The 24,465-nt window shown below is 40.8% G+C and overlaps 1 protein-coding gene across 2 annotated transcripts in view; it reads right to left on the minus strand.

Annotated features, from left to right (window-relative positions):
• The window catches only part of SMOC1 (SPARC related modular calcium binding 1), a 60,858-nt gene that overhangs the window by 16,927 nt on the left and 19,466 nt on the right, over nucleotides 1–24,465 (minus strand). Inside the window, exons 4-7 of one of the 2 annotated variants that reach the window (XM_081000678.1) lie at nucleotides 23,357–23,456; nucleotides 22,036–22,083; nucleotides 10,714–10,803; nucleotides 6,625–6,705 (exon numbers count right to left, since the gene is read on the minus strand). In XM_081000678.1, the coding sequence (XP_080856804.1) occupies nucleotides 6,625–6,705; nucleotides 10,714–10,803; nucleotides 22,036–22,083; nucleotides 23,357–23,456 (319 nt within the window). The remainder of the gene's footprint in view (nucleotides 1–6,624; nucleotides 6,706–10,713; nucleotides 10,804–22,035; nucleotides 22,084–23,356; nucleotides 23,457–24,465) is intronic. The other variant, XM_081000679.1, reaches the window with a different exon arrangement.

Consider the following 24,465-nt stretch of genomic DNA (forward strand, 5'->3'; position numbering starts at 1 on the left):
CAGAAATGTGAGGAACTGAATTTAAGTTTGAAAAAATGAGAAATGAAAATAAACTAAATTGGCTGTTTCATCCTTCCCTAGTACTAAATAGGTTCTCCATAGCAGGTGAAAGGAGAATCAAGTCAACCACCAGAGGCCTTCACCATTCCAAAGCCAACAAAGCTCTTAACAGGATCACTAACAATACCAGCTAAATCCTCCAAACCTATCAGGAATCACCCCAGATTTGTTTTATTATTTTTATTTTTATTATTTATTGAATAATATACCACCCTATACCCAGATGTCTTGAGAAATATTACTGTCAACATTAGAGAGGGTGAGGTGGCCCATCTCAACAAGTAGATATGGAGTCAACTTAAATAAACGTACAAATTCCCCTTTATTATTTATGTAGTTTATTATTAAATGTTACCACCTTGTGTGGCACTGTACAGATTTTCCACCCAAGGCACAAAAATGGCTCGTCTGGCAACTGCGCATTGAGTACGAAATGCTATGGCTGGGACATTGAAAATGGAGATTTGTATCCCCAGATCAAACGCTCAGCAGAGATCGGAGGCTTTATGTTCCTTATGACACAATTTCCCCTTCCCTACCAAAGAAACAAAAAGCCATGCAATACATTCAGTAACTGACAAGTCTTCAGTGTGGGAAAGAGGCATCTCCCTCCACCCCCCGAAACAAAAGCCTGCAAGTCATGGAAACAGCAGGTAAGGAAAGGGCAAAAACTCCTCTTTCCATTTAGGAGCACAACACCAGCTGAGCAAACATTGGGAGGAGCAGATGCATAAGTGCCTCTCTATCCCCACTCCCTTTATACAAGAACACCTGCACTTCTCATGACATACCATCTAGGGTCGGATAGCAATCACTGGAGTATTTCGCTTTCCAAAAAGAAATAAGTGAGGGCTTTTTTGCCCCTTCCATAACTACAATGTCTAGAAGACCAAATGCTTTGTCTTGGCTTTCTATACCTCTACAAAAAGCACAAAGAGAAAAATTACAGTAAAACACAATACAGTGCAATTTTGTTTCTGAATTTTGTTTACAAGTGCTTTTGGTCTCTGAAGTAGATAACCTTTTAGCCTTCACCAGCTACTGAATTTCACTGTGGTTCTCCTATTTGAAATGCAGAGAAGTACATACAGAACCATATGGCAAATGTGCAGTATTGGTTCATAAACCATTAGGAGGAGTCAAGATGGAGAACAAACTGATACAGTGGAAAACTCTCCAAAATACACTTAGTAGAACTCGCCTGCAAACAACGCAGATGGCACCCTTCACTATTCTGAACTCCAGGTGCGTGTCCAGTTTAACTCCAAACCATATTAAATATAATAATCTGAAATATGTATTTGAAATATTTCCTCTCCCTTTCTGTTTTCATCACTGCCCACAAAGAAGTTATTTTTGATACACTTGGGGAGCAGTGGGTAAGATGCTTTTACCCCAGAACACCAGCTCACATCTATTTTGAGACCATGCATTCTGGCTCAAATAAATAAATAAATAAATAAATAAATAAATCATCTTTTCATTTAATTTTTTTCATTTATTTGTGCTATATTTATATACCACTTAAATTACCAGAGTTTCTAAGCAGCGTATTGCATGTGACACATTAGCAGGTAAAGGCTTAAAAACAGTAAACATCTATTATTGTTTTGCCAGTTCACCATTTTTAACCTAAATTACAGAGCTTAGCATTAGTCAGGGCTCAGCCCTCAAACCTATTTTACATTCCAGAGCTCAGCTCCACAACATCTGGAATAAGGCCAATGTCTTGGAGAACAGGGACAATGCATTTGTCTCACCACTTGAGTGCAAAGTCCACCTACGCCGCATTAAGCAGTTGGTCCCTTACCTTTCCCGCCCTGATCTGGCCACAGTGATCCACGTGATGGTCACCTCCAGGCTTGACTACTGTAATTCGCTCTATGCAGGGCTGCCCTTCAAACTCTCCCAGAAACTCCAGTGGGTGCAGAATGCTGCAGCGAGGCTCCTCACGGGGTCCCTGCCATGGGAGCATATTCACCCAGTGCTTTACCAGTTGCACTGGTGGAGTATCGGGTCAGGTTTAAGGTGCTGGTTTTGACCTTTAAAGCCCTTGGTGGCTTAGGGCCCTCATATTTACGGGACTGCCTCTCCTGGTATGCCCCACAGAGGACCTTAAGGTCCATGAATAATCATAGTTTAGAGGTCCCGGGCCCTAAGGAGTCAGCTTATCCTCCACAGGGCCAGGGCCTTCTCAGTGATGACTCCGACCTGGTGGAATGCTCTGTCCCATGAGACCAGGGCCCTGCAGGATTTAACTTTCTTCCACAGGGCCTTCCTTCCCTCCCACTCCCCTTTTTATGAAGATTAGCCTCTCTGGGATCCCACAGCTAATTCTCCCCTGGTTGTCTCGCTGGCCCAAATAGGACTAATTTAGCCAGCTAGCCCTGGTGATCATCTAATGTTTATTGGATGGATTTCCCCCCTAAATTGATTTTTTAATTCTGAATTTATTGTTATTCATGTTTTATCCTGTATTTTATGCTGTTTTTAGTTACATCAATTAAGTGTTTTAAATTTGTTGTTAGCTGCCCTGAGCCCGGTTTTCTGAACTGGGAAGGGCGGGGTATAAATAAATTAATTATTATTATTATTATTACCGACCCACACATGGAATATGGAACTAATGGCATGCTTGAGCCCCAGGACCTCTTTTTCAGGAAAGCTAACCAGCGTTTATTGGTGCCTTTCTGTTTTCATTCTAACTCCAGTGGCCAATCCATGGGCTCCCAGTCAAGCACTTTGACATTTCGTTCTAACGTCCCATGACACCTTGCTCCCCCGCCACCTTGCTTCTTTTCCTCCCCTTCTCCCTTCCTGCCCCTATGTGACTTTACAGCAGCTGTGGGGAGGTTGCTGTTATGACTTTGTGCTTGGAGTAATTTGTTTTCTTTCTTTGGAGGTAGGGGAGAGACTGAGTTCTTTGTGAGTGATTTATCACATGGCCAGCAGGAGCGAACCTCATTTATTTGTCTAGCTGCATATGGTTTTAGCACCTATGATTGCGTGCTGATTATTATACGGTGTTATTTTTCCCAGTTGTATACTTTGCACCTTTTCATAAGGTTAGATTAACTGGTTCCCAGTGGCATGTTATTCATTACTTTGTTTGCTGGCTGTCTGGAAGGGCTTAGCCTCTTCCATCACTCCTTGCCTTGCTTCAGCCATACTTGCCTCCAGACAAGCCAACTTAAAGCTTAAGTTCACCAAGGATGGATCACCCCACTTCTAATTTAAAATAAAATAAAATAAAATGGTTCAAATATATTTTTCCACCACTGCCAATAAATATTCTAACAACCATTCCAAATTCTGTCAGGCTTCCAGAAATGTGCATTTGGTATTCTAACCCTATTGCATTTGCTAGAATGCAGAGCCCTATAGACTAACTTTCTATATTTTAATCCAGGCTTCCTCAACCTCAGTGTTGGGATACTGCCAGGGAGACAAAGTCCATCATGACCCCCGAGCCGGCCTCCGGACGTCCATCGATCTCCTGTAGACACGCAGTATCAGCAATTAGTGACACGAGCTCCAGAAATAGCTTGCCACATTCCAGAGCTGATGCACGCTCTATCAGCAGATAATGCACAGCGAAAGATGTACTCAGGAGAGCATTATTTACAAGTTTATTCAGCGTTGGTCAGAACAAAGAAAACATGACTGCCAGCTTCAGTGTCTCAGATACAGAGAGAGCGAAAGCAAAGACACAACAGAAACATCCTGTGAACAGGAAATACGCAGGCTGTGACACAAACATCCTGCTCCCTTTTAAGGTGGAACGGAAATATCCTAACACTCAGCCCTCCAGATGTTTTTGGCCTACAACTCCCATGATCCCTATCTAGCAAGACCAGTGGTCAGGGATGATGGGAATTGTAGTTTCAAAACATCTAGAAGGCCGAGGTTGGGGAACCCTGTTTTAATCTCTTTGGGTTAAATAATCTGTATCCTTGTAACAGAATATCCGTTCCTCCTCACCAAATCAAAATCATTCTTGCAAACCTAGTATGTTTAAGCAGCATTTTATTTTATAATGCTTTATTTACGGCAAAACACTTGGAACATTGGAAAACAGGCAGGAGAAAGTAAGTGATGATGCAGAAATTAGAAACGAGCATTTTCATAACTGGAATCTAATATGTTAGTGATTCCTATACACACATGCACATGCACACACTGATGTTAACAAGCTATAATATTTTCATATTTCAAATCAATATTTGACTAAGTGATAATTTATACTTTCTGCACATGCACAGCCTTCATGTGAGGTTGTTTTTTTAAATAAATTTGCCATACTACAAGGTGGTTCAAGGGTTTTAAAGCCACTTTCTTGTGTCTTCTGTATCTCCTTTAACTTCCTTAAAACATAAAGGCCATCTGCTTTCAAAATGAGGCTGGGTATGTTCTGGGAAATGGCACTATGTGGTCATATCGAACAGTTTCAAGGATCTGTACAGGGGGAAAAGATGGCCACCCCATGGAATAACATGGGAACAGCCATCTTTGTTTCCATATAGCCCCTAGAAACCATGTTACATAAGCAAGTAGCAAATTCAGTTGACTGAGATTTTCAAATACCTTCAGTTGTAAACTGACACTGAAACAAAGTGGCCTTAGAGCTTTAAAAAAAATGCTTGCTAAATCTCGTAATAATAGTCAACCAAATTTATACTGAACCAGTTCACAGATGTCCTATAAAATGCATATGAAACTTTCTAACGGGTTTCAACTGCTGGTCAGTTTGCATCATATTGTAACCCATTGCAATCGGTGCCACCATCCCCTTGCCTCCCGACTAAAATAATATCATTCAGGTCCCACTTACCGCATTCCTTACATTACTTGATTGAATCAAGTAACTTTTAAACAATAGAACTATTTGAATTTTTGCTCACATTATAATAGAAAATCTCTATTGAATCTCTATTTAAAATATAAAAAGTGCCCAGATTTCTGGGTGCCAAGGCTGGCTTTTAAAAAAAAGACACACACATATGAAACCTGTCTTCAGCTGCTAACCTTAATAGATTACTCATTCTTCCTTTCAAATAACGTCATGTACAGACCACTAGTTGCTGCAAAGTATTTACTTGACTGCTACTGCTAGCTTTCCCAGAGCTGTTTATAGTTCCATTTATCCACTCATTACATCATCCTGTGGTTTTCTTGAAAGGTTGACAGTGTAGGCTGGCTGCATGGCTGGAATCCCTCTTTACCCCAAATTTTAAAACGTTGTAGTACAAAGGGTTCTGAGCAAAGCCCATACCTTGCAGTGAAGAGGCTACCCCTCAGTCCCTCTCTGAAAAGTTGTCTTCTCTGTTTGATACGTTAGCAAGGAAAACCACCAACTTTTCAGGCATTGCCTTTAAACTCCTCTTGTGACGAACGAGTAGCACCAGCAATTAACTGATGTGCTCTAGGGCAGTTAACAGACTAGCCTAGCGGAAGAAGGAAGGTGTCCCCGGTTAGTGATTAGACTTAGGCCCCAAATAACGGTGGCCTCTTGACCTGCAGACCTTCTCAGGGTCTCAGACTGGTAGCATGGGCCTGTTTGGTAATTCCACTAGCCTCAGAATTTTGGTGGTGGAGCTCCAGGACAGAGCATCAGTTTCGGTAGCAGATCCTAAACTGAAGAATTCCCTCCACACAGAGGTGCATCTGGTACCTTTATTATGTAGCTTCCACCTCATGCTGAAAACACACCTCATTACAGTGGTACCTCGGGTTACATACGCTTCAGGTTACATACTCTTCAGGTTACAGACTCCGCTAACCCAGAAATAGTGCTTCAGGTTAAGAACTTTGCTTCAGGATGAGAACAGAAATCATGCTGTGGTGGCGCGGCAGCAGCAGGAGGCCCCATTAGCTAAAGTGGTACCTCAGGTTAAGAACAGTTTCAGCTTAAGAACAGACCTTCCAGAACGAATTAAGTTCTTAACCCGAGGTACCACTGTACCTGGCACTACACAAACACACACAATCTCCTTTAATTGGTTTTGAATTGATTTTAATATTTTTTTATAATTGCTGTAACCTGGGACCTTATGGTGAAGAGTAAGAATATGAAATAGTAATCAGAATGATATTTTGAATAGCGTCCATTGCTCCTTATCCAAGGTAACCTGTAAAATATATCCACTTTTCAGCTTTTCATTCTGAATTCAGCCTTTAGAATTGTGAGTTTCTCCTAGTCTCAGATTATACAACCAGAATCAGGAGTCAAGGCAGGTAAACATACTGAGAGATTAAACATCACCATGTCGGATAATGGAAGGAAAATTGAGGAGTACGGCTTCATTTTGTGCAGAATGTATTTATTTTAGCTAAGCCCAGTCAACTGCCCATCACATGTGCCCAGAATGCCTTTCTGACTGCATGTAAAAAGAACTTCCAATAGTCAGACCACAAAGCTATCACCTAGGATAATTATTAACAGTGGGGAAATCTTTGGAAAGATACCAGGGGGAGGAAACTCTCATCAGTTTAATTAATAAAACTATGAGCAGGATTGAATTAGCCTCCATCTGCAACATGGGAAGGAAGATAAGTAAGCATTACCTGAATTTTTCATACTAGAACTGTTCAGTTTGGAATCTTTGATGACCAAATGCTTAATCCAAAGGGTGGGAGCTGTGATCTCTGGAAAACAAGAACAGATGCCTTTTAATATATATGTGTGTGTGTTTGTGTGTGATATATGTGTGTGTAACCGTTGAGACAATACTTTGATCCTCCCAGTGACTCAACAGTAACTAATGTATTAAAAAGTGTTATGGTGCTGAAAAGTAAGCTACTGAGCTAAGTTCAAGGCTGGGACCAGGATACCTAAAATATTATCTCCTACATACTCAGCTTGATCACTGCATTCTGCAGGAGAGGGCAGCAATTAAGTTGATTAAGTCTTGTGCATTATAAAGCCGTAAGAAGACATCAAATTAAAATATTCTGAAAAAATGTAAGATAAAATAATAATAATAATATTTTTTAAAGATGAAGAAGAAAAGCTACTTTTCACTGGCCAGGATTCAGCTAACTTGCCCAGCACATCTCCACAAAGCTCTTACGGTGGCAGCCCCTCACTGGGAGTCAATTCCAGAGGGCTTTCCCGCACCCTAAACATCAAAAGGTTCCGGGGGTGAAGGGTTGCTTGCTGCTTCAACTGTGGAGCTAGATGTCCTCTTCCATAAGTGGGACACAGCAGGCACTGCTTTGGATCCCAGAAAAATGACGTCTTTAAAAATTTCCTTCTCATTTTCTATGCCACATGATTTGTTACTTTCAGAAAATAAAACAAATTTGTCATTTTCTCACAGACTAGGGGCTCCAAGCTTTAATCAATTTATCTGGTAGATTGAATTAGATTAAGAGCTTTAATCAGACAACCATGACAGCAGGCCAAGCACAAGCACTTCAGAAGGGCACAGGGCTACCTCAGGTGTCATCAGCTAGGTGAGGAGCAGAGGGCGGTTATGAGTGAAGAAGGCCTTTTCAGCAGTGACATCCCACTTACTGAATATCCTCCTTGGAGAGGCTCCCCTGGCACCTAAATGTAAGTCCTTCTAGAATCAGGTAAAAGGCTTCTTAAGATCTTAGGCCTGCTAAAATGTGCTGTGGCTTTTAAAATCCATTTTAGCTCATACGTTTGCTCTCCACTTTTTCTGTTTTTGAATTTAATTCGGCATTTTCTTTCATTCTGCATCATATTTTATGATACGACTGTTTTTAAATTGTAAGCTACCCTGAGAACCTTTATTACAGTGGTACCTCGCGTTTCCGTGTGCTGCGCTGGTGCTGGCTCGCCAGAGCAGCTTCGTCACGCTGGCCACGTGACCCGGAAGTGTCTCCGGACAGCGCTGGCCCCCGGCCTCTTAAGTGAGATGGGCGCACAACCCTAGAGTCGGACACGACTGGCCCGTATGGGCAGGGGTACCTTTACCTTTTCACCTCAGGTTACAGATGCTTCAGGTTACAGACTCCGCTAACCCAGAAATAGTACCTCAGGTTAAGAACTTTGCTTCAGGATGAGAACAGAAACCGTGCTCCGGTGGTGCGGTGGCAGCAGGAGGCCCCATTAGCTAAAGTGGTGCTTCAGGTTAAGAACAGTTTCAGGTTAAGAACAGACCTCCAGAACGAATTAAGTTCTTAACCTGAGGTACCACTGTATAGGGTGGCCTATAAATATATAAACTCTAAATAATAAAAACAGCACTGCCATGATTTGTGCAGTCATGGCAGTTGTTTTCCAAGTTGCTATGTTGGGACACTGCTTGAAGGCCCAATCCTGTTGTTATACACCAATGTGTTTTAGAAAACCTCAGTGCCCATTTCCACACAGCTTGTGTTTGAGTCACTGGAGTTCTTCCAATACCATGTGACTAAGTGGTACAAGCAGTCTCAGGCAATTAATGAGGCGGGAAAGCAGGAACCTCTAAGGGCCCTGTATAAAGTGTTATATAACTATTTATAAATAAATAAAAGTCAAAAGTATTCTGACAATTTCCTGAGGTGTAACCATGTTACTCTCTCGTAACAACAAAAATCTTGCAGCATCTTAACAACTAACAAATTACTGTCTGAACAGCAAAACAAAGAGTGCAAAAAATACAATTTGTACAAAACAAAAACAAAAAATAGACGAAGTTGTGCAAGAGAAACAAAACCTTCCTTTACATTTTTTAAAAAGGAAAGTTTGAAAGCTGCAGTTTTTGGGGGGGTTAGAGAAATGGATTAGAAGAAGAAAATGCTTCGGTTTTTTCATTTGCAGAGTGAGGGAAAAACATTAAAGGAAAGGGGAGATTTCTTATTAAAACCAGAGTAGTCAGTTGTATATATTGATTTGTTTCACAACATCAAGACTCCAGTCTGTGAAACCAGGAACAAGGCACTTGATCTCAGTTTTTCAAGTGTTTGGGAGTTTAGTAGGTGTTCAAGTTCCAATAACCTGATTTTCAAAGATGTAGTTAATAATGGTAGCACAAATCTATGATACCGCAGAGCTACTTCAGTTCAGGAATTTTGCCTATTAATTCTCTTTTTCTGTGTGTTCGCAAAACAAGAACAGCATGTTTTTGCAGAACCAGTCACCATTTCAGTGCAACTAAAATTCTCAACCCATATATTACAACATTTTTTTTAAAAAATTAAAATGCAGGCTTTTGGTAGCTGCATACCTGCAAGTTTCACATATTTCTAAAGAACTGAACCCCAAACCAACATACTGGGTGTAGAAAGTGAGGTTCTCATTTTATATGCAAAGAAGAACAGGTATAGTGAGAGAAAATGCTGCACAGTCCATAGAACATGTAGCTCAGCAGAAGAAGAGTCCTAATCAGCACCTAAGCAACTAAAAGGCTCTCTCAAGTAATTCTGTAAAACACAGGAGGGATGACCAAATTGGCAGCTTTGCTCTTGTTCAGTATGGATACCTACAACTCTTTTTCATCAATATGGGGAGCAACTGCAAATCAATTTGAAAAGTCACTTTCCAGCACAGTACTATGTATGTCTACTCAGACGCCTATCTCACTGAGTTCAATGGGACTTATTCCCAGGTAAGTGGGTATAAGATTGTCCCTTAGTCCCATAAAAGGATGTAATTCCACATATAATATAATAATAAATTGTTATTTATACCCCGCCCTTCCTGGTTCAGGAAACCGGGCTCAGAGCGGCTAACAACAAATTTAAAACACTTAATTGATGCTACAAAAAACAAAACAAAAAACAGCATAAAATATGGTATAAAGCGTAAACAACAATAAAATCAAAAATCAAAAATCAATTTAGGGGGGAAATCCATCCAATAAACATTAGATGATCACCAGGGCTAGCTGGCTAAATTAGTCCCACTTGGGCCAGCGAGGAGACCAGGGGAGAACCAGCTGTGGGATCCCAGAGCGGGCAATCTTCACAAAAAGGGGAGGGGGAGGGAAGGAAGGGAAACAAAAGATCAGGCCAGGTTCAAATTGAAAGCTAGGCAGAATAGTTCTATCTTACAGGCCCTGTAAAAGGAAGTTAAATCCTGCAGGGCCCTGGTCTCATGGGACAGAGCATTCCACCAGGTCAGAGTCATCACTGAGAAGGCCGTGGCCCTGGTGGAGGATAATCTAACTCCCTTGGGGCCCAGGACCTCTAAACTATGATTATTCATGGACCTTAAGGTCCTATGCAGGGCATAGCAGGAGAGGTATGAAATATAGAGATATCTCAACTAATGAAGTGAAAGATCTGATAATGTGTTCCTATTTTGTATTTAGCAGTAGCCCTGTTTCCAAGTTGTCCACTGCCTATATTTCAAGTGGCCTATTTTTCTTAAACATGGCATCACATGCAGGAAGTAGCAGACCTTCCAAATATTTCCTCTTATCTTTTGTTGTTGTTGTGATTGAGAGGTGCAAACTTGGCTGTAAACTAATTCTACTGTCACATCGTGATTACAGAAATGGATAGTCACAGATATGGCAGTGAACCCAGTTGACACTGGCATTTGTTCCAAGCAACCCAATATCCAGGGAGAGTTATGCAAAAAAAAATTAACACCCAAATCAAATATATTGTGTGATGTTGCGGTAGGCATTTTTCTTATGGGCTAACAAAATACTAAGTTGACACATATTACGTGAGAATAAACGTCTCTGAAGTTCTTACCTTCTCCGTCAAAAACAGGCTGGGTCTCCATGGTGGGTGTTGGTTTCGAACCATCATCTGAATTGAGAGTTAAAAAGAATCGAAAAGAAACTACCATTATTGAGGTAAATACTATCTACTCTCCAGTATTGTTGAATGATTGGGATTTTTACATGGCCCGGCCAAGTCCATCAGAGAGAAAATCACAAGAATGAGAATACAAAAGGCAACGTACTTTAAGGAGTTTGCTTAAAGAATAACATAGCAGAGAATTATTAAAATCATTTTCAGAATGGTCATTTTTTGTCATCCCTCACATTCATTGCATTGACCAAAACCAAAGAACATTCTCCTTTTCGGTGTATTGTGGAAGGCTGCGTGACAAGAATGGCTGTCGTTTGGATCAAATGGGCTTAGTTTATTCATTGTGGCCCTATTTACCTATTCTTTATATGGTGGTTACCTGCTTCTTGGATGTGGTGATCACACTAACACGTGGCACAAATCACAACTTGAAGGCTTGGGAGCATGAGATGTCACGATGGGCTAGTATATGAGCAGGTGAAGTCGTACCTCACTGTGCCAAAAGGTTAATTCATAGAAGCCTGTCAGCACAAGGCCACCATGTTAAGTAATGGATATGAAAACTAGGCCTAAGATTCTGTTTGCTAAGATGGTTGGCCTTCCAAATATATTTCATCTTTATACTTTTCATGGTTGTTGAAATATCTTGTTTTCTGAATCTTATCAGCATGGAATCTGGCATCACAATTTGCTGCACAGAAATTAGGCTGCATTCACTAGTATGCCATATTATTTCTAATGCTTACTTTGGCAAATCACCAATACCAACATAGCTAAAACAGAAGAGGGTCTAGAAGAAATGTGTTCTTATTGGCCTCCCTTGTTCTGAAATTCTCCAAGTGCAAAGATAACAATGAAGCAGTTCTCATAAATTGCTTGAACCTAGTAAAATCCAAAACAAATTAAAACCATGAAGAAAAATAATCTTTTGAAAACTGGCCACAGAATGAAGCAAATGGGGACAGAGTCATGCTCTGACTGATTCAGCCCATGAATGCCTAAACTTACAACCCCATTATCTCATTTCAAGGGGGGGAAGTGTTTGAGGTCAGAAGACTTTGGATCTAGAGTTTGAGCTCTCTGGAACAGACATACATGTCATCAATAAAAGTAGCCATTGTTTATCTCCTCTACTGGTATTTGTATTACGTATGTGCTATAAGAATAAATAAAAAGTTACAACGTGCAAAAATAAAACCATAAAAAGCATTAGTTTGTCTGCTTAGCTGGGTCTTGTAAGCATATAAAAACAAGTGACATCATGAGAATTTGGGGACATTTACAGCATATTGTGGCTTTAAATACCTTGTCACATGTTCTGTGTCCTCATGTCCTGACACAAGATATACAGAAAGAAAATCTCAGTTACAAAACCATAGTATAATATGATGAAGTGCTATGCAACATTTAAAACAAAAATCCTGCCCAGTTTTGATCAACTGGTAAGCTACCACTGCTGAATTTCCAGGTGCAGTAATCCTAAAAGCAGAGTTTCCAAAAACAGGGGAAATATCATCCTTGCTCCAGCCAACATACAGAATTCCACATAAAAAGAACAGGAAGCAGATGAAGGAAGAAACATATGACCCAGTGAGGTTAATGTCAAGGTGGGAAGGGAGATGCAAGGGCAGTATTTTATTTGCCTGTGTGTTGTAACCAGGGTGTGTGATTCAACTCTTAAAAGTTTAATCACATTTTAAAAAAAAACAACTGATTACAACTTGGTAAGAAAAATAAAGCACTAACCAGTTAACTAAGAAAACAAGCTTAAAGCCGAATAGTGCTGATACAGAGGAAAGTTAGTTGCAGTTAAAATCAATTAAGATAAAGCTGTTGTTTTACAGAAGCCGATCTTAATGCTTTCCAAGTTGTTAAGCAGTGTTCCTCATTTTAATTAGTGACAAGATGACTAACTTTTTCTAATCAGAAAGTGTTCTCCAAAGATTCTCATTCATTTCAGCAGGATTTAGGTGCAACTAACTTTATCTAGTATTGGGCTGATGTTTCCCATAGCTGGATTAACAGCTGCTGATCAAAAGCCCAGAACTGTAATCCCATCAGTTTCTGCATGCTCACCAAACAGTGCTACCTGCTTCCGTAACTTCTATTAGAAATAAAAGATTTCAGGGTTTTTTCCTGCCAATAACCAAATCAGTACTGAGTAATTATTTGATGCGGAATAAAGAGAAACTAGGGCATCTGGTTTCCTCAAACGGTGCTTAAGATGAAAAGTTTTGTAATGAACTTGTAAATAGACGGGGTATAAATAAATATATAATAATGATAATGATAAATTTTTCACCCTTGTTACCTGGTAACACCAAAGACAGTTTTCACTAAATTAAAACACACATTCTTCAGCGAGATACATCTGACAGTTCCATTTTTATTTTTTATGTCTGGAACAAGTGATATTCCGGAAGACTAACAGCTGCAAAACCAGATACATTCCATTTTAGTCACAGAAAACCCTCCTACCCTTGTATTATGAATATTGCATTATTATTTTTTACTTAGTTGTAAAATGCTTTAGAGCTTTTGATTTGGAAGGGACATATATAATTAATAAACCTAATCTAAGCTAACATGATATCAAATTATTTGGCTTATATTGAAAAGTCACAGATATAATCATGGTATAATAGTGCTCTGAATGTAAAGCGCAGATGGGACCTAGGATAAAAAAGGCTTGATGGGAAATGAAGGCTTTCTATGGGCCATTTAAATGTATTTGTGAGAGAGGGCTGTTGTTATATTATGTATTTTGTCATTTTCTTTTGTATTCTTATGTCATAAACCATCCAGCTTACAGGGGTGTGGAAATTATATGTTACTTAAGACAAGGCAGTATTGATTCTAGTTTTAAAGGGCTTTCATAAAGGGGGGTCTGCTTTATAATTCACTGTAGAGATATCAGTCTAGGAAAGAAGACTATAAACACAAAAATGTTTGGTTAGAATCCAAATGCTTCAACATTCAAGGCCATCATGAACTCCAACCTGAGAGATAATTGCACACTTCTGAAATAAACGGTGCCTGCTTTTTACAAAACACTGCCAATGCTAATTGCAACAGTATGCTGAAGGAATCTTCAACCAAGCAGAAATGAGACTTTCTGGAATACATTAGTCTCCCTCCCTTTCCTCCACCGCAAATATCTCCCTTGCAGGTGCATCAGTATGAAGGAGGTTGGGGAATATTCCTCAAAGACTTTGTGATCTAATATCGCCAAGCCAGTATACTTCTGCAAAAGACAGCACAGTTCTTTGGTGTTGCACAGACAGCTGGAAGTCACTTCGACCCCTGATGACATGATTCAAAGCCCCTTCTGTTTGGCTTTTTGATTCCTGATTGACACATTCACTGCTGGCTGGAGATAAATGCCACTGAGAGGACAATGTTGATCCGCTCCAGCTATTCCTGTGAAGGACTTTTTTTTTCTTTTTTTTGAATAATAAACAAAACAAAGATGGTGTGCTTAAGTGTTTGAATAGAGCTGGGGATAGACCGAAGGAGAGTATAGTGGCTTTAAAGAGGTTGGCAAGTCACTTGAAGAGTTAATTGTCTGGGTGTACAATGCGTTTATTCTGACCACGGACAAAGCATCCCCTCTTCCTGGAAGCAGCCCTTTAAAAAGGATATGTCAAAAGGGCCCGCTGCTGCTGGGTTTTTCTTACAAGCTGCATCACTCTGGCACTGCTCTGAAAACCGTGACTCTTGAAATCTTGATACAGAGCACCCCACCCACTCTACACCACCAAGGGTACAAAACCACATCCCACTTGCAACCCTGATATTAATTTGTCCAATTGCAAACCTGCCATTAATCTGTATGGCTTTAAAGGTAAAGGTACCCCTGACCATTAGGTCCAGTCGTGGACGACTCTGGGGTTACGGCGCTCATCTTGCTCTATAGGCCAAGGGAGCCGGCATTTGTCCGCAGACAGCTTCCGGGTCATGTGGCCAGCATGACTAAGCCGCTTCTGGTGAACCAGAGCAGCGCACAGAAACTCCGTTCACCTTCCCGCTGGAGCAGTACTTATTTATCCACTTGCACTTGATGTGCTTTCGAACTGCTAGGTGGGCAGAAGCTGGGACCGAACAACGGGAGTCACGGGGATTCGAACCGCCGACCTTCTGATCGGCAAGCCCTAGGCTCTGTGGCTTAGACCACAGCACCACCCGCATCCCTTTGTATGGCTTTAGATAGCATTTAAAGAATGGCTTGGGGTGCAAACAGGTAGTTTAATAAGCATGTCTGGAAGCTTTTTCTTCTCTCCCACCCTTCGGCATGGATACCAAGGGAAGTTAAGTTTCAAATTTCATCTGGGACAAGAAAAATTATGTATCTAATTAAAAGTATGAAAGACACACTGAATGTGTCATCCAGAGATACCGTCCACCATTAAAGGAAATTTGCAAGGCATGTGTAATATCAGTTTATGCCAACTCCAAGGCTTCGGTCAATCAGCCACACTGTCACTCTAACTCACTGCACTCTCCTGTCCTCCAGTGGTGGTCCCTTGGTGTTACTGGTCTGGCATGGGACTGGTTTAGCCAACACATCTCCAAACACAGTGTCAAGAAACATTTCCTGGCCTAGATGTAGCTTCATTTGCGGAGAACAGGATCAATGAGAACACCACCTCCTCCTGAAGGTCTTTTTCAGAAATGGCAGAATAGGATCAGTTCTGGGAACTGCTCTTCCCTTTTTTCCTGTTTGTAGCTGATGGAGGATGGAAAGGAGAGGCTTGGCATTGGCAGCCTCACCTTGAAAGTATGGGCAAGTTTTCAGTTCAGTAAATGCCATCACGGTAAATCAATTTAGGCATGCTTTCTTCCATCCTTAGCCCTGTACATCTTGAAGTATGATAACCAACACAATTCTGTCTACACAGAGAGGGAGAGATGTTTGTTAGTGTTAGTGATCTAATGCAGATATACAGAACACCTGTCTGGACAATTACATGCCGCATGTGTCTTAAATCATTTGTCTCAATCAACTTCTAATACACACAATTTTATAAGCATCAATAAGTAGCATGAAAGTGTCGCCATTTAGCTGGGAATGCACCGTGAAATAGATACTCTTATCCCTGTTCTGTCTAATGGTGAAATTGCTCACCAAAGCTTTCTGTACAATTTATGACACAACCGAATGCAATAGCCATTTTGCACTACCATTCCTGGATAACCAGGCAGGTGTGTTCACAAACAAGTAACTCTCTCACACTTCTTTACTGGGACACGTTAATATATTGTTGCCTATTGAAGCAGATAGAGGACTTTCCTTTTGATAAGCACAATGACCAGTCTGGAAAGGAACTATGACCAGGGAGTCCCAGGGCCAAATCCCAGTTCAGGGTTCCTCTTTGAAAATAGTGGGAAGAGATGAAGGGAGGAAAAGGAGCCATTGATTTCATGTAAGCAAAGCCTATAATTAATGTGTCTTTTTAACATATGCCTCCTAAGTTGTTATATTTAATGCACGTTTTCAGCAGTTCAATGCAGTTAAAGGCACCTGAGAGAACACCCTGTGCCTTTAAGCTACTTTCTGCTCAGCCTAGCAATCTCTCTCTCTCTCCCGAGGAAAGTCTCTCTATAAAACCTCCCTCACATCTTCAAGGCTTCGGGTTGCAGAGTGGGGGTGGGTAATGCAGTGAGTTCCCAGATCAATGGCCATTTGAAATTCAACCATATGGTGGAAGCCCTACAGCTGCATGTGTTAATTACCACACGTGCCCCCCTGTAAAGCAGTCTGTTCGACACAAAAAGAAAAACAGAAGGGGGAGAAGAAGAAAAAGACTGCTTGAGAGGATTAAATAAATAGTCCAAATTTTTTGCCTAATTCCTCCCAGACACACAATCTGCCTTCCTTCTGAAACCTGCATGCTTAGGACCCTTAATACCCCCTTCACATATCCAGCCATGTGCAGTGAACCTAGGCAAAACTATTGCAAAGTGTACTTTTCTCTTCTCATCCCTCTCTTCCCCTCCCTCCCACCGTCGTCTTCTTTAGAGAACTAATTTCTGGCTGACAACCAGACTGAGTTTTCGGGCTTACAATATGCCTTTTCATTTCCTCAGAGAAGAGAATGGACACCTCTTCAGCTATGTCTGTATTGCATGTGAGGGGCAGAGAGAGAGTAGGGGGAGAGGGGGAGAGAGAGGGAGGGGGAGAATGGGAAGGGTGAAAATAAAGGGATGGGTGAATAACAGACTGAGAACGGCACACATATAAATAACTGTGTTATGCTCTCTTTTGACACTGCTTTTCTTCGAAGTGAAGAGTGAACAATTTCAACTAGAAGCAACAACCCAAGTTCAACAGGTATCAATCAGCTGAACAATTCCACACTCAAAAAACACTATTAAAAAAATTGTCACAATGAAGAAGTAGAGGGCCTCAGCGGGATGGAAGGAATCACCTGGAATCATCTCATGGTCCATTTCATAACAATTTCAGCGAGAAGGGTAAAAAAGAAGCAACACGCTAGCACCAGTCCAAATTTTAGATGGAATTAAGTTTAATAAGCCCACTTTCTTGCTTTAGTGCAACTGTCAGCTAATAAATGCCACATACCTCTCTGGACAGGATCACAAAAGCAGACTAGGTTTACTGCCTTTACCCCCACCCACAGCAATAGTATCAACTTCCCTAATATATAATATCTTATGATTTTTTCCTATGTAGTCATCACTGTCTGGACCAAAGATGGGGGACATAAAAGTCTCTCCCTCTAGTTGGCTAATGAACGAATGTCCGTTGCCAAAACTTAAAAGTCTTATTTTTGGGCGAATAAATAAAAACTATATCCTGAATCCTAGCAAGCTTCTACTCCCCTTTGTTGTGCCACTCTGCAGCCATCCAAGGCAGAAAAAGAAAGACAACTCATTCTCAGTGGCCATCAACGTGGCTTTAAGGAGACTTCTGACCACACACATTCTTATTTTTCTTGAATGAATGTAACCATTCTTACCTACATTCAACAAGTTAAACAAATAGTCAAAAAGCTTGATACAAAATTCCAAGAGACATACAATGTTGAGCCTTTTCAAGAATAGAACATACAGTCCCATAATTTTCAATGGAGTTCTTTTTTCTTGTCATCTCTAAGACCTGCACATCCTTTTCTTCTAAAACTCCAGCTGTATACATATCAGAATCAGTGCAAGAGGTTGTTATTCTTGTCCCAGGCTTTCTCCTCTGAAAATAGATATTCAGAATGATTCCAGTCTTTATGAACTCACACATACGAGTGACTGATCAAGAGTCTCAGGGCATCTTAAAGATCAATATTTATTGTGGCATGAATTCTCTTGTGCTTAGTGTACAAACTCTTGAGTTCCCCAGCTGCACCCACTTTTAAATTGCTGGCCTATTCACTTAACAGGGGATGGGGACGGGACCGGTGATCTTACATTGGAATTGAAGCCCTGCTGAGGAAGGAATTATCACATCACATTTCAGTTTAATAAACAATTCATTTTGTGAAAAGACTCTCCATATGCAGTCAAACGGATTACCCATTGACTCTGGAACTTCTGGAATTTGCTAACCATCACAAAGGTGGACTGCTAGATTCCCACTGAGTCAACAGTGGATGATTTAGTGCCTGAGGCATGCACCTGTTTGCCTTCCGCACTTAAAAAAAATATTCTGACTATATTGTGCTAACTCTCAACCTAGATATTCAGGAAATTCACATTTAAAGGAATGTGAGCTAACCTGGTTATAGACTGTACAATGATGCTGTTAGCCTAAACAAACTGGAACACCCTCTGCTGACTCTCTAAGGTGTGTGTGAGGGGGAGAGATCCTGGCTGCATCTTAAAGATATAAGACTTAATACTTTTGACAGGAAACTGCGAAAACCAAAAACTGATGTAAAAAACACAATTTGACAAGTCAGGTGGTGGATTCAGGTAAAGCTCAGAGAAGCAGGTATCCTGGATTATCTATGATCAGGCAAGAAATGTGACCAGAATAAAGCAGAATCAAAAAGTATGAAGTGAAGCAACATATTAGAGGAAGGAATTCAATGTAGTGCTAAGGAATATGGTACAAGCATTCCTGGAATAATCTCCCTTCTCCTCCTCCCGTGTGATGTTCTGGGGGTTCTTCTAACCCTTCCCCAATTGGGAGGGGGGTGGATTGCAGGGAGAGGAGAGAAGTGGAAAGCCCCACCGCACTAGAGGATGTCATGCAAGTTTCCACTAGCAGGGCTTGTTATTTGAATCTGGACCATGGAAGAACCAAGGGCACAAGTGGCCACCCCCTTCCTGATGCTAAGTAGGTGAGGGTCTGGTTAGTGCCTGCACAGCTGTCTTTGCAGGATCCACATGCACCGTGGGTTTCACTGACAGAATCAAGGTGGGATAAAAATGTAAGAAAATAAAGATCAGGTAAAATATAAAGCAGAAAACAAAATCACACTGTACTTTCAAAATTGGGGTATGGAGGCTAAATTGTTTTATAGACCAAAAACGAAAGAACAGTGACTACCATATTCAAAGCCAGCTCACAGAGTTCAAGGCAGTTCAACCATCTGAAGTCAAAGCCTTCACTCAAGCCAAGGGGGAAGTCATTTATGCAATTTCTAATCCATAGAATCACTATGGAAATTGTAGCACATCTATGATTTGATTGTCCTTTGGATGCTTGATACCTGCAAACGTTAGCAAGAATTTACAGAAGTTAGGCTTATTAAGGGGTGGGAGAAATTCTCTCCCACTCTCTCTACTATCCCCAAACTGCATAAAACACAGACTTGCGCACACTTTTTGGATGGTGTAGGAACATGCAAGCTTTGTTCTGCATGTATCCCTTTGAGGTTAAGGGAGAAATGTGCTCTTTCAATAATGATTTGTCAAGGGAAAAAAGTATTTTGATGACTACTGGGGATGTGTGTGTTTTTTTAAAAAAAACACCTGGCAATTTACTTTCAGGACTAATAGCAAGACAAACAAATGGGAAAGTTCAATGCAAGGGCAGTGCCAGAAGGATGGAGACACATAAAAATATTGTCAAGCTTCAGTCAATTCACCGTTCAACACATGGCAGAAAAGAGCTGATCTGATCTGCTTTGCATCAACCACATATGAGAAGGATTAAAGGTCATAAGTGGTTAATCCAAGACTGCAGATGCATGAACAAGAGGTTCTATAAACCTCAGTTGTTGTTCTCACTTTCAAGGTGACGGAAGCTGAATCACAGGGTTGAACAAACATATTTGACAAGGCAAATTGCAAAACAGCAGACAATTTAGCTTAGAATGGACAGATTTCTTATTTAAAATTTATATTCTACTTTTCACCAACAGTGTAGAAGAGCACTTTATAACAATATACAAAATTTAAAACCTAAACTTTAACATTTTAAACATCAAAAATCTAAAGTCTAAAAAAAAAGTTTTTTTTTAAAGACATTGCCCAGATCTCAGTGAGATCAACACCCCAATGCCACTATAGAAGGAGGCAAATGTTTTATCAGTTCAATAAAGAGCTTGGGAAAAGGCAGGGTGGAAAACTGAAATGAATTTTTCTCTAGTGAAAAATGGATTTCTTGCTGAAGGACGCACTAAAGAATTAGCAGATCACAGAGGAATATTAAGCCCAGTATTGCACTTTCCTCCTTAAGCGCATCACTCCCTTCCTCAAGAGCCTCTCCCTGAACCAAAAGACGATTATAATATTTTGGTTTCACATGGTATTTAATGGCATGTCTAGCAAAGGACCCAAACTCCCACTACTTCCAGCAGTCTTGGCTTGATTGTCTTGGGCATACCCACTCCCTCATGTTAACTAGTGAGGACAAGCATCAGAAGATGCATCTTACAGATGTGGAACGCAGGGAACCATCCATGTACGGAATGCCTGCAGACCTATCTTAAAGGTTTACAACTGGGCAGCCATATTCCAAAAGTATCCATTGTTTTCCTCACTCAAATTCTGGAAAGGCAGGATCACGTTTTCTAAAACTCCAGATAAAAGAACCTCAACACTATAATCAGTCATTCTAGAACAGAAGTAAAGGAATCCAAGCCAGTTTCTAGAGGTGCACTGGGAGGTGAGAGGAAAGCCCTATTGCACAAGTGGAAATCCTTGCACAGGCTTTCACCGATGGAATTTGTTAAGTGAATATTGCAGCTAAATCTGAAACATTACAGCATCTGTATCAGCCTACCGCAACTCTGTGCCCTCCAGATGCTTGACTACAACTCCCATCAGCCTCACAGGGCTCTGCTTGTTGGGCTGGAGTTCGAGGAAGGATGAATATCCCTACTAATCTATTTCAGATTTCCAGTTCTATAGTCCTTATTTTGACAGCTCATATTGCAAAAGCCGACACTTGTGTTCCATTTCTAGCTCTTCTGCCTCTTTTAGGCACGCTTGACTGTATGCAACAATTCCTATGAAATTAAATGCAGCAATAGAGTTTTTACATCTGAAGTGAAGAGGCGAAAACAGTATGGTGGTATGGGAGATTTTCCCTCAACACAAAAATGCAGAAAACAGAATGCAAAATTAATCTTCCAGCTCCCCCCGCCCTTCTGGAAGGCTAGCTGGTGTCACCTAAAATATGAGTTAACTCAAGTTATTCCTCAACATTGTGTATTCCTACAACATTTAAGTACTTTATACCAAGGTGAGAAGCTGGTGGACTGTACTAGCAAAAAGTAAAAAGTATTCAGAACGGTTCTGCCAGCTGGTGTAGAACTTTCTCATGGAAAGTGCAAGGCAGCATGAAGTTGTATAGTTCAACAGTGCTTTAGTTTTGGCCTGATTATTCCCCTGCTGAATTCAAAATAAATACATAAAACGCTTACAAGGCAATGATCTCAACATCACAGTGAGAATTTACGTTAGGCCAATGCGCAGCACCTCTGAAAATTCTACACTTGGGACCAGCTGGCCCATAATTTTAAACGCATGCTCAGCATTGCTATAGATCTGTGCTGACCATGCCAGTCTTCTGTTCTTTCAATCTTAGGATAATTCAGGAGGGCGACTCAAGATTAACACAATTCATGAGGACTACCCTGCAGCTTCTGCTTTTATGTACTCTTATCAGATGTCGTCTTCTCCTCATGAAAGCAGAACTTAAGACTCAGAACTTGATACCATGGCACCATTTGCATTATAGTAATGTTTTTGATATTATGAGAAGTTCCAACATGACTTAAGGAAAATGACTGGAAAGCCCTACATCGGAAAACAAAACAAAACCCACTTCTGTGAGCACAGAACTCCACTCACCTTTTCTCCCAGAATTACCCTGTCCTAAAGGCCTGTCAGTTACTGAACCTTAAAGAGAAGGAAACACATAATTCTGTTATTTAAGAGATGACATGGGCAAAGCAGTCGCAAATATACAATCTCAAAAAATTCAGCCAAATCCATTGGCACAAATTTGGCCCATTTGCCTTAGATGCCATGCTCTAAAAATAAAAAAATAAAAAATTACAAGCAACTGTCCCAACACATGTGTCCAAATCTTGCTGCTTCTCTAGCCACTTTTGTACTGGCTCAGTCGTTTTGTAGAATCCAGTTTGAAGGATACAAGTTTACTATCTGCAAGATAGTACAGAGGAAGGGGTTCCCCTGAAATATGAGCATTGCAATCTGGTCTGATGACGTTACAGACTGTATGGCCAGAATGAAATGTGTTGATAGGCAGGTGGTAGATACTTCATGGACAGATACAAGAGCTGGTTGATGGGGGCAGTGCCTGGACTGGCGCAGGAGACCACAGATGGCCTTCTGTCAAGATTCCTAAAAAAACACTGCCTAGTAGCTGTATTTTAGTCTCCAAGGTTTTTTGCCAGCAACAGATATTGGTTTGTCAGGCACCTGGCCCCCCCCCCATGGAATCCTATTGTGCCCACCATTTAGGATAGACAGAATGGGGTGGGGGAGAGAGAGAAAGAGAAAAGAAAGGCAAGATGCTTGCGGGAGATAGATGGTCCGGTTTGTAATATATTACAAACGTTTTCTGAAGTCTGGTTTGGCCTAAACCCATTCAGTGTATTTCATCCCTTAAAAAATCCTGTTCTAACCAACTCTTTTGACAAGTATCTATTCTAACATAAAATTTATTTTTCATGGAAAAGAAGCCACTCAGACAGCATCAAGAGGCTATTTAAAAATATATTTGGTTTGATACCCAAAGAGTTATAAAGCAATGTGTCATTGAATGGAGAATCATATGTTTACAGGTGCCCAAGCTAGAGCACATGCTGGAAACAATGAATGCCAATTATCATGACCAAAAAACGCGGAGCAAATTCAAACTGTGTTACTCTCTTCTACTCATTTCACCTGATGGTCAAAACCATTTGCAACATATAATGAAGATGAGCTGTGAATGAATGACAGCTTTCAAGCAGCACTGAAGATTGACCTGGCCACAAGATGGAGCAGCTATTAGCAGCTATTATCTCAATTCCCTGAGTGTAGGACTAATTTTGCATTGTATGAATGGGTCCAAGACCTTTGAATTAAAAGCCAAAATGCTTGTCCCTTTCTCTACCTATCTGAGCATCAAAAGCAGCAATCATTTTTTCTCAGCCCTCAGTACCTGAACATACAGGAGTTTTGTTCTGTACAGAAGAACCACTGATGGGTTTGCCGTCTGGAGTGACGCACCAGCAGTATCCGGTATAGGTATGGCACTGCACCTGTTTGGAAAAGAGGAAACTTACTGGTTACAGGGTTCCCAGAATCCACCTGCAACCCGTGCTCATCCAATAACCCAAAGTGAATGTGAATTTTTTGTACAATTAGAGACATTAAGGAACCATTAGAGTTTAAGGAATAAACGTTTTCAAGGAAAATGAGAAAAGTGTTTGTTTTGCACTTTTTAATTTAATGGTTATATCTCCCAGTCTAGACAATATCTATATGCAAACAAAGGAAGAATAACTGGTCCTTAGCAGGAAGGTAGCAACCAAAATCAGACAATTTATATAAAGCCTCTGGCCTACTCAAACAAATTAGAGACAGTTACTGCAAAAATCTGTGGAGCAAGTTTAGCACACATTGGAAGAGAAGGAAAAACAGAGAAGACACATCTTGAAGGTCACAGACCCCAGCTGCAGACCGTCCTCAATCAGCCACAATAGCAGAGAGATGAGCCCAAGAAGCTGCTGCACTGCATATCGGGCAGCACAAACCCTCACAACATGAGCCCTAGCCAGGAGGAGAAAGCAAGAACCAGCACATGCTTCAGATTAGGGTTCTGGGGATAGCTATAAATGACTCTGCTGCTCACTGCCTCTTGCAACTCCGCTCAGCTCTTTTTGGCTCTCTGGCTGGACAGCTCCACTGCTGCATCAAGAACCTTGCTGCAGACCTGCTCCCTAACCTGCTGGATAGCTCCTCAGCTTTGCCAGTAGGGCAGGGAAGTCAAGCCACAGTTACGTATTAGTGGAACAGGGCAAACCCTCCATGAAAGAAACAGTAGAGGAATTCGCACAGTAATATAATCACAAGACCAGATGCAAGACAAATGACTAGCTTTTGTCAAGATCTTAGAGATTAACATAAGTAAGCAATAAAGTTAAACGGAATAAAGTAACACAATCAGTTAAAAAGCTGAAGCAACACAGCTCCTGACTTGCTGGATTTATTTCAGACTACAAGAGGTTTATTGATCCTTTGGCAAAATGCCTGATTGCAGCAGTTCAT

The sequence above is a fragment of the Podarcis pityusensis genome (genome assembly GCF_964106645.2).
Source record: "Podarcis pityusensis genome assembly, chromosome: 1".
Taxonomy (NCBI): Eukaryota; Metazoa; Chordata; class Lepidosauria; order Squamata; family Lacertidae; genus Podarcis; species Podarcis pityusensis.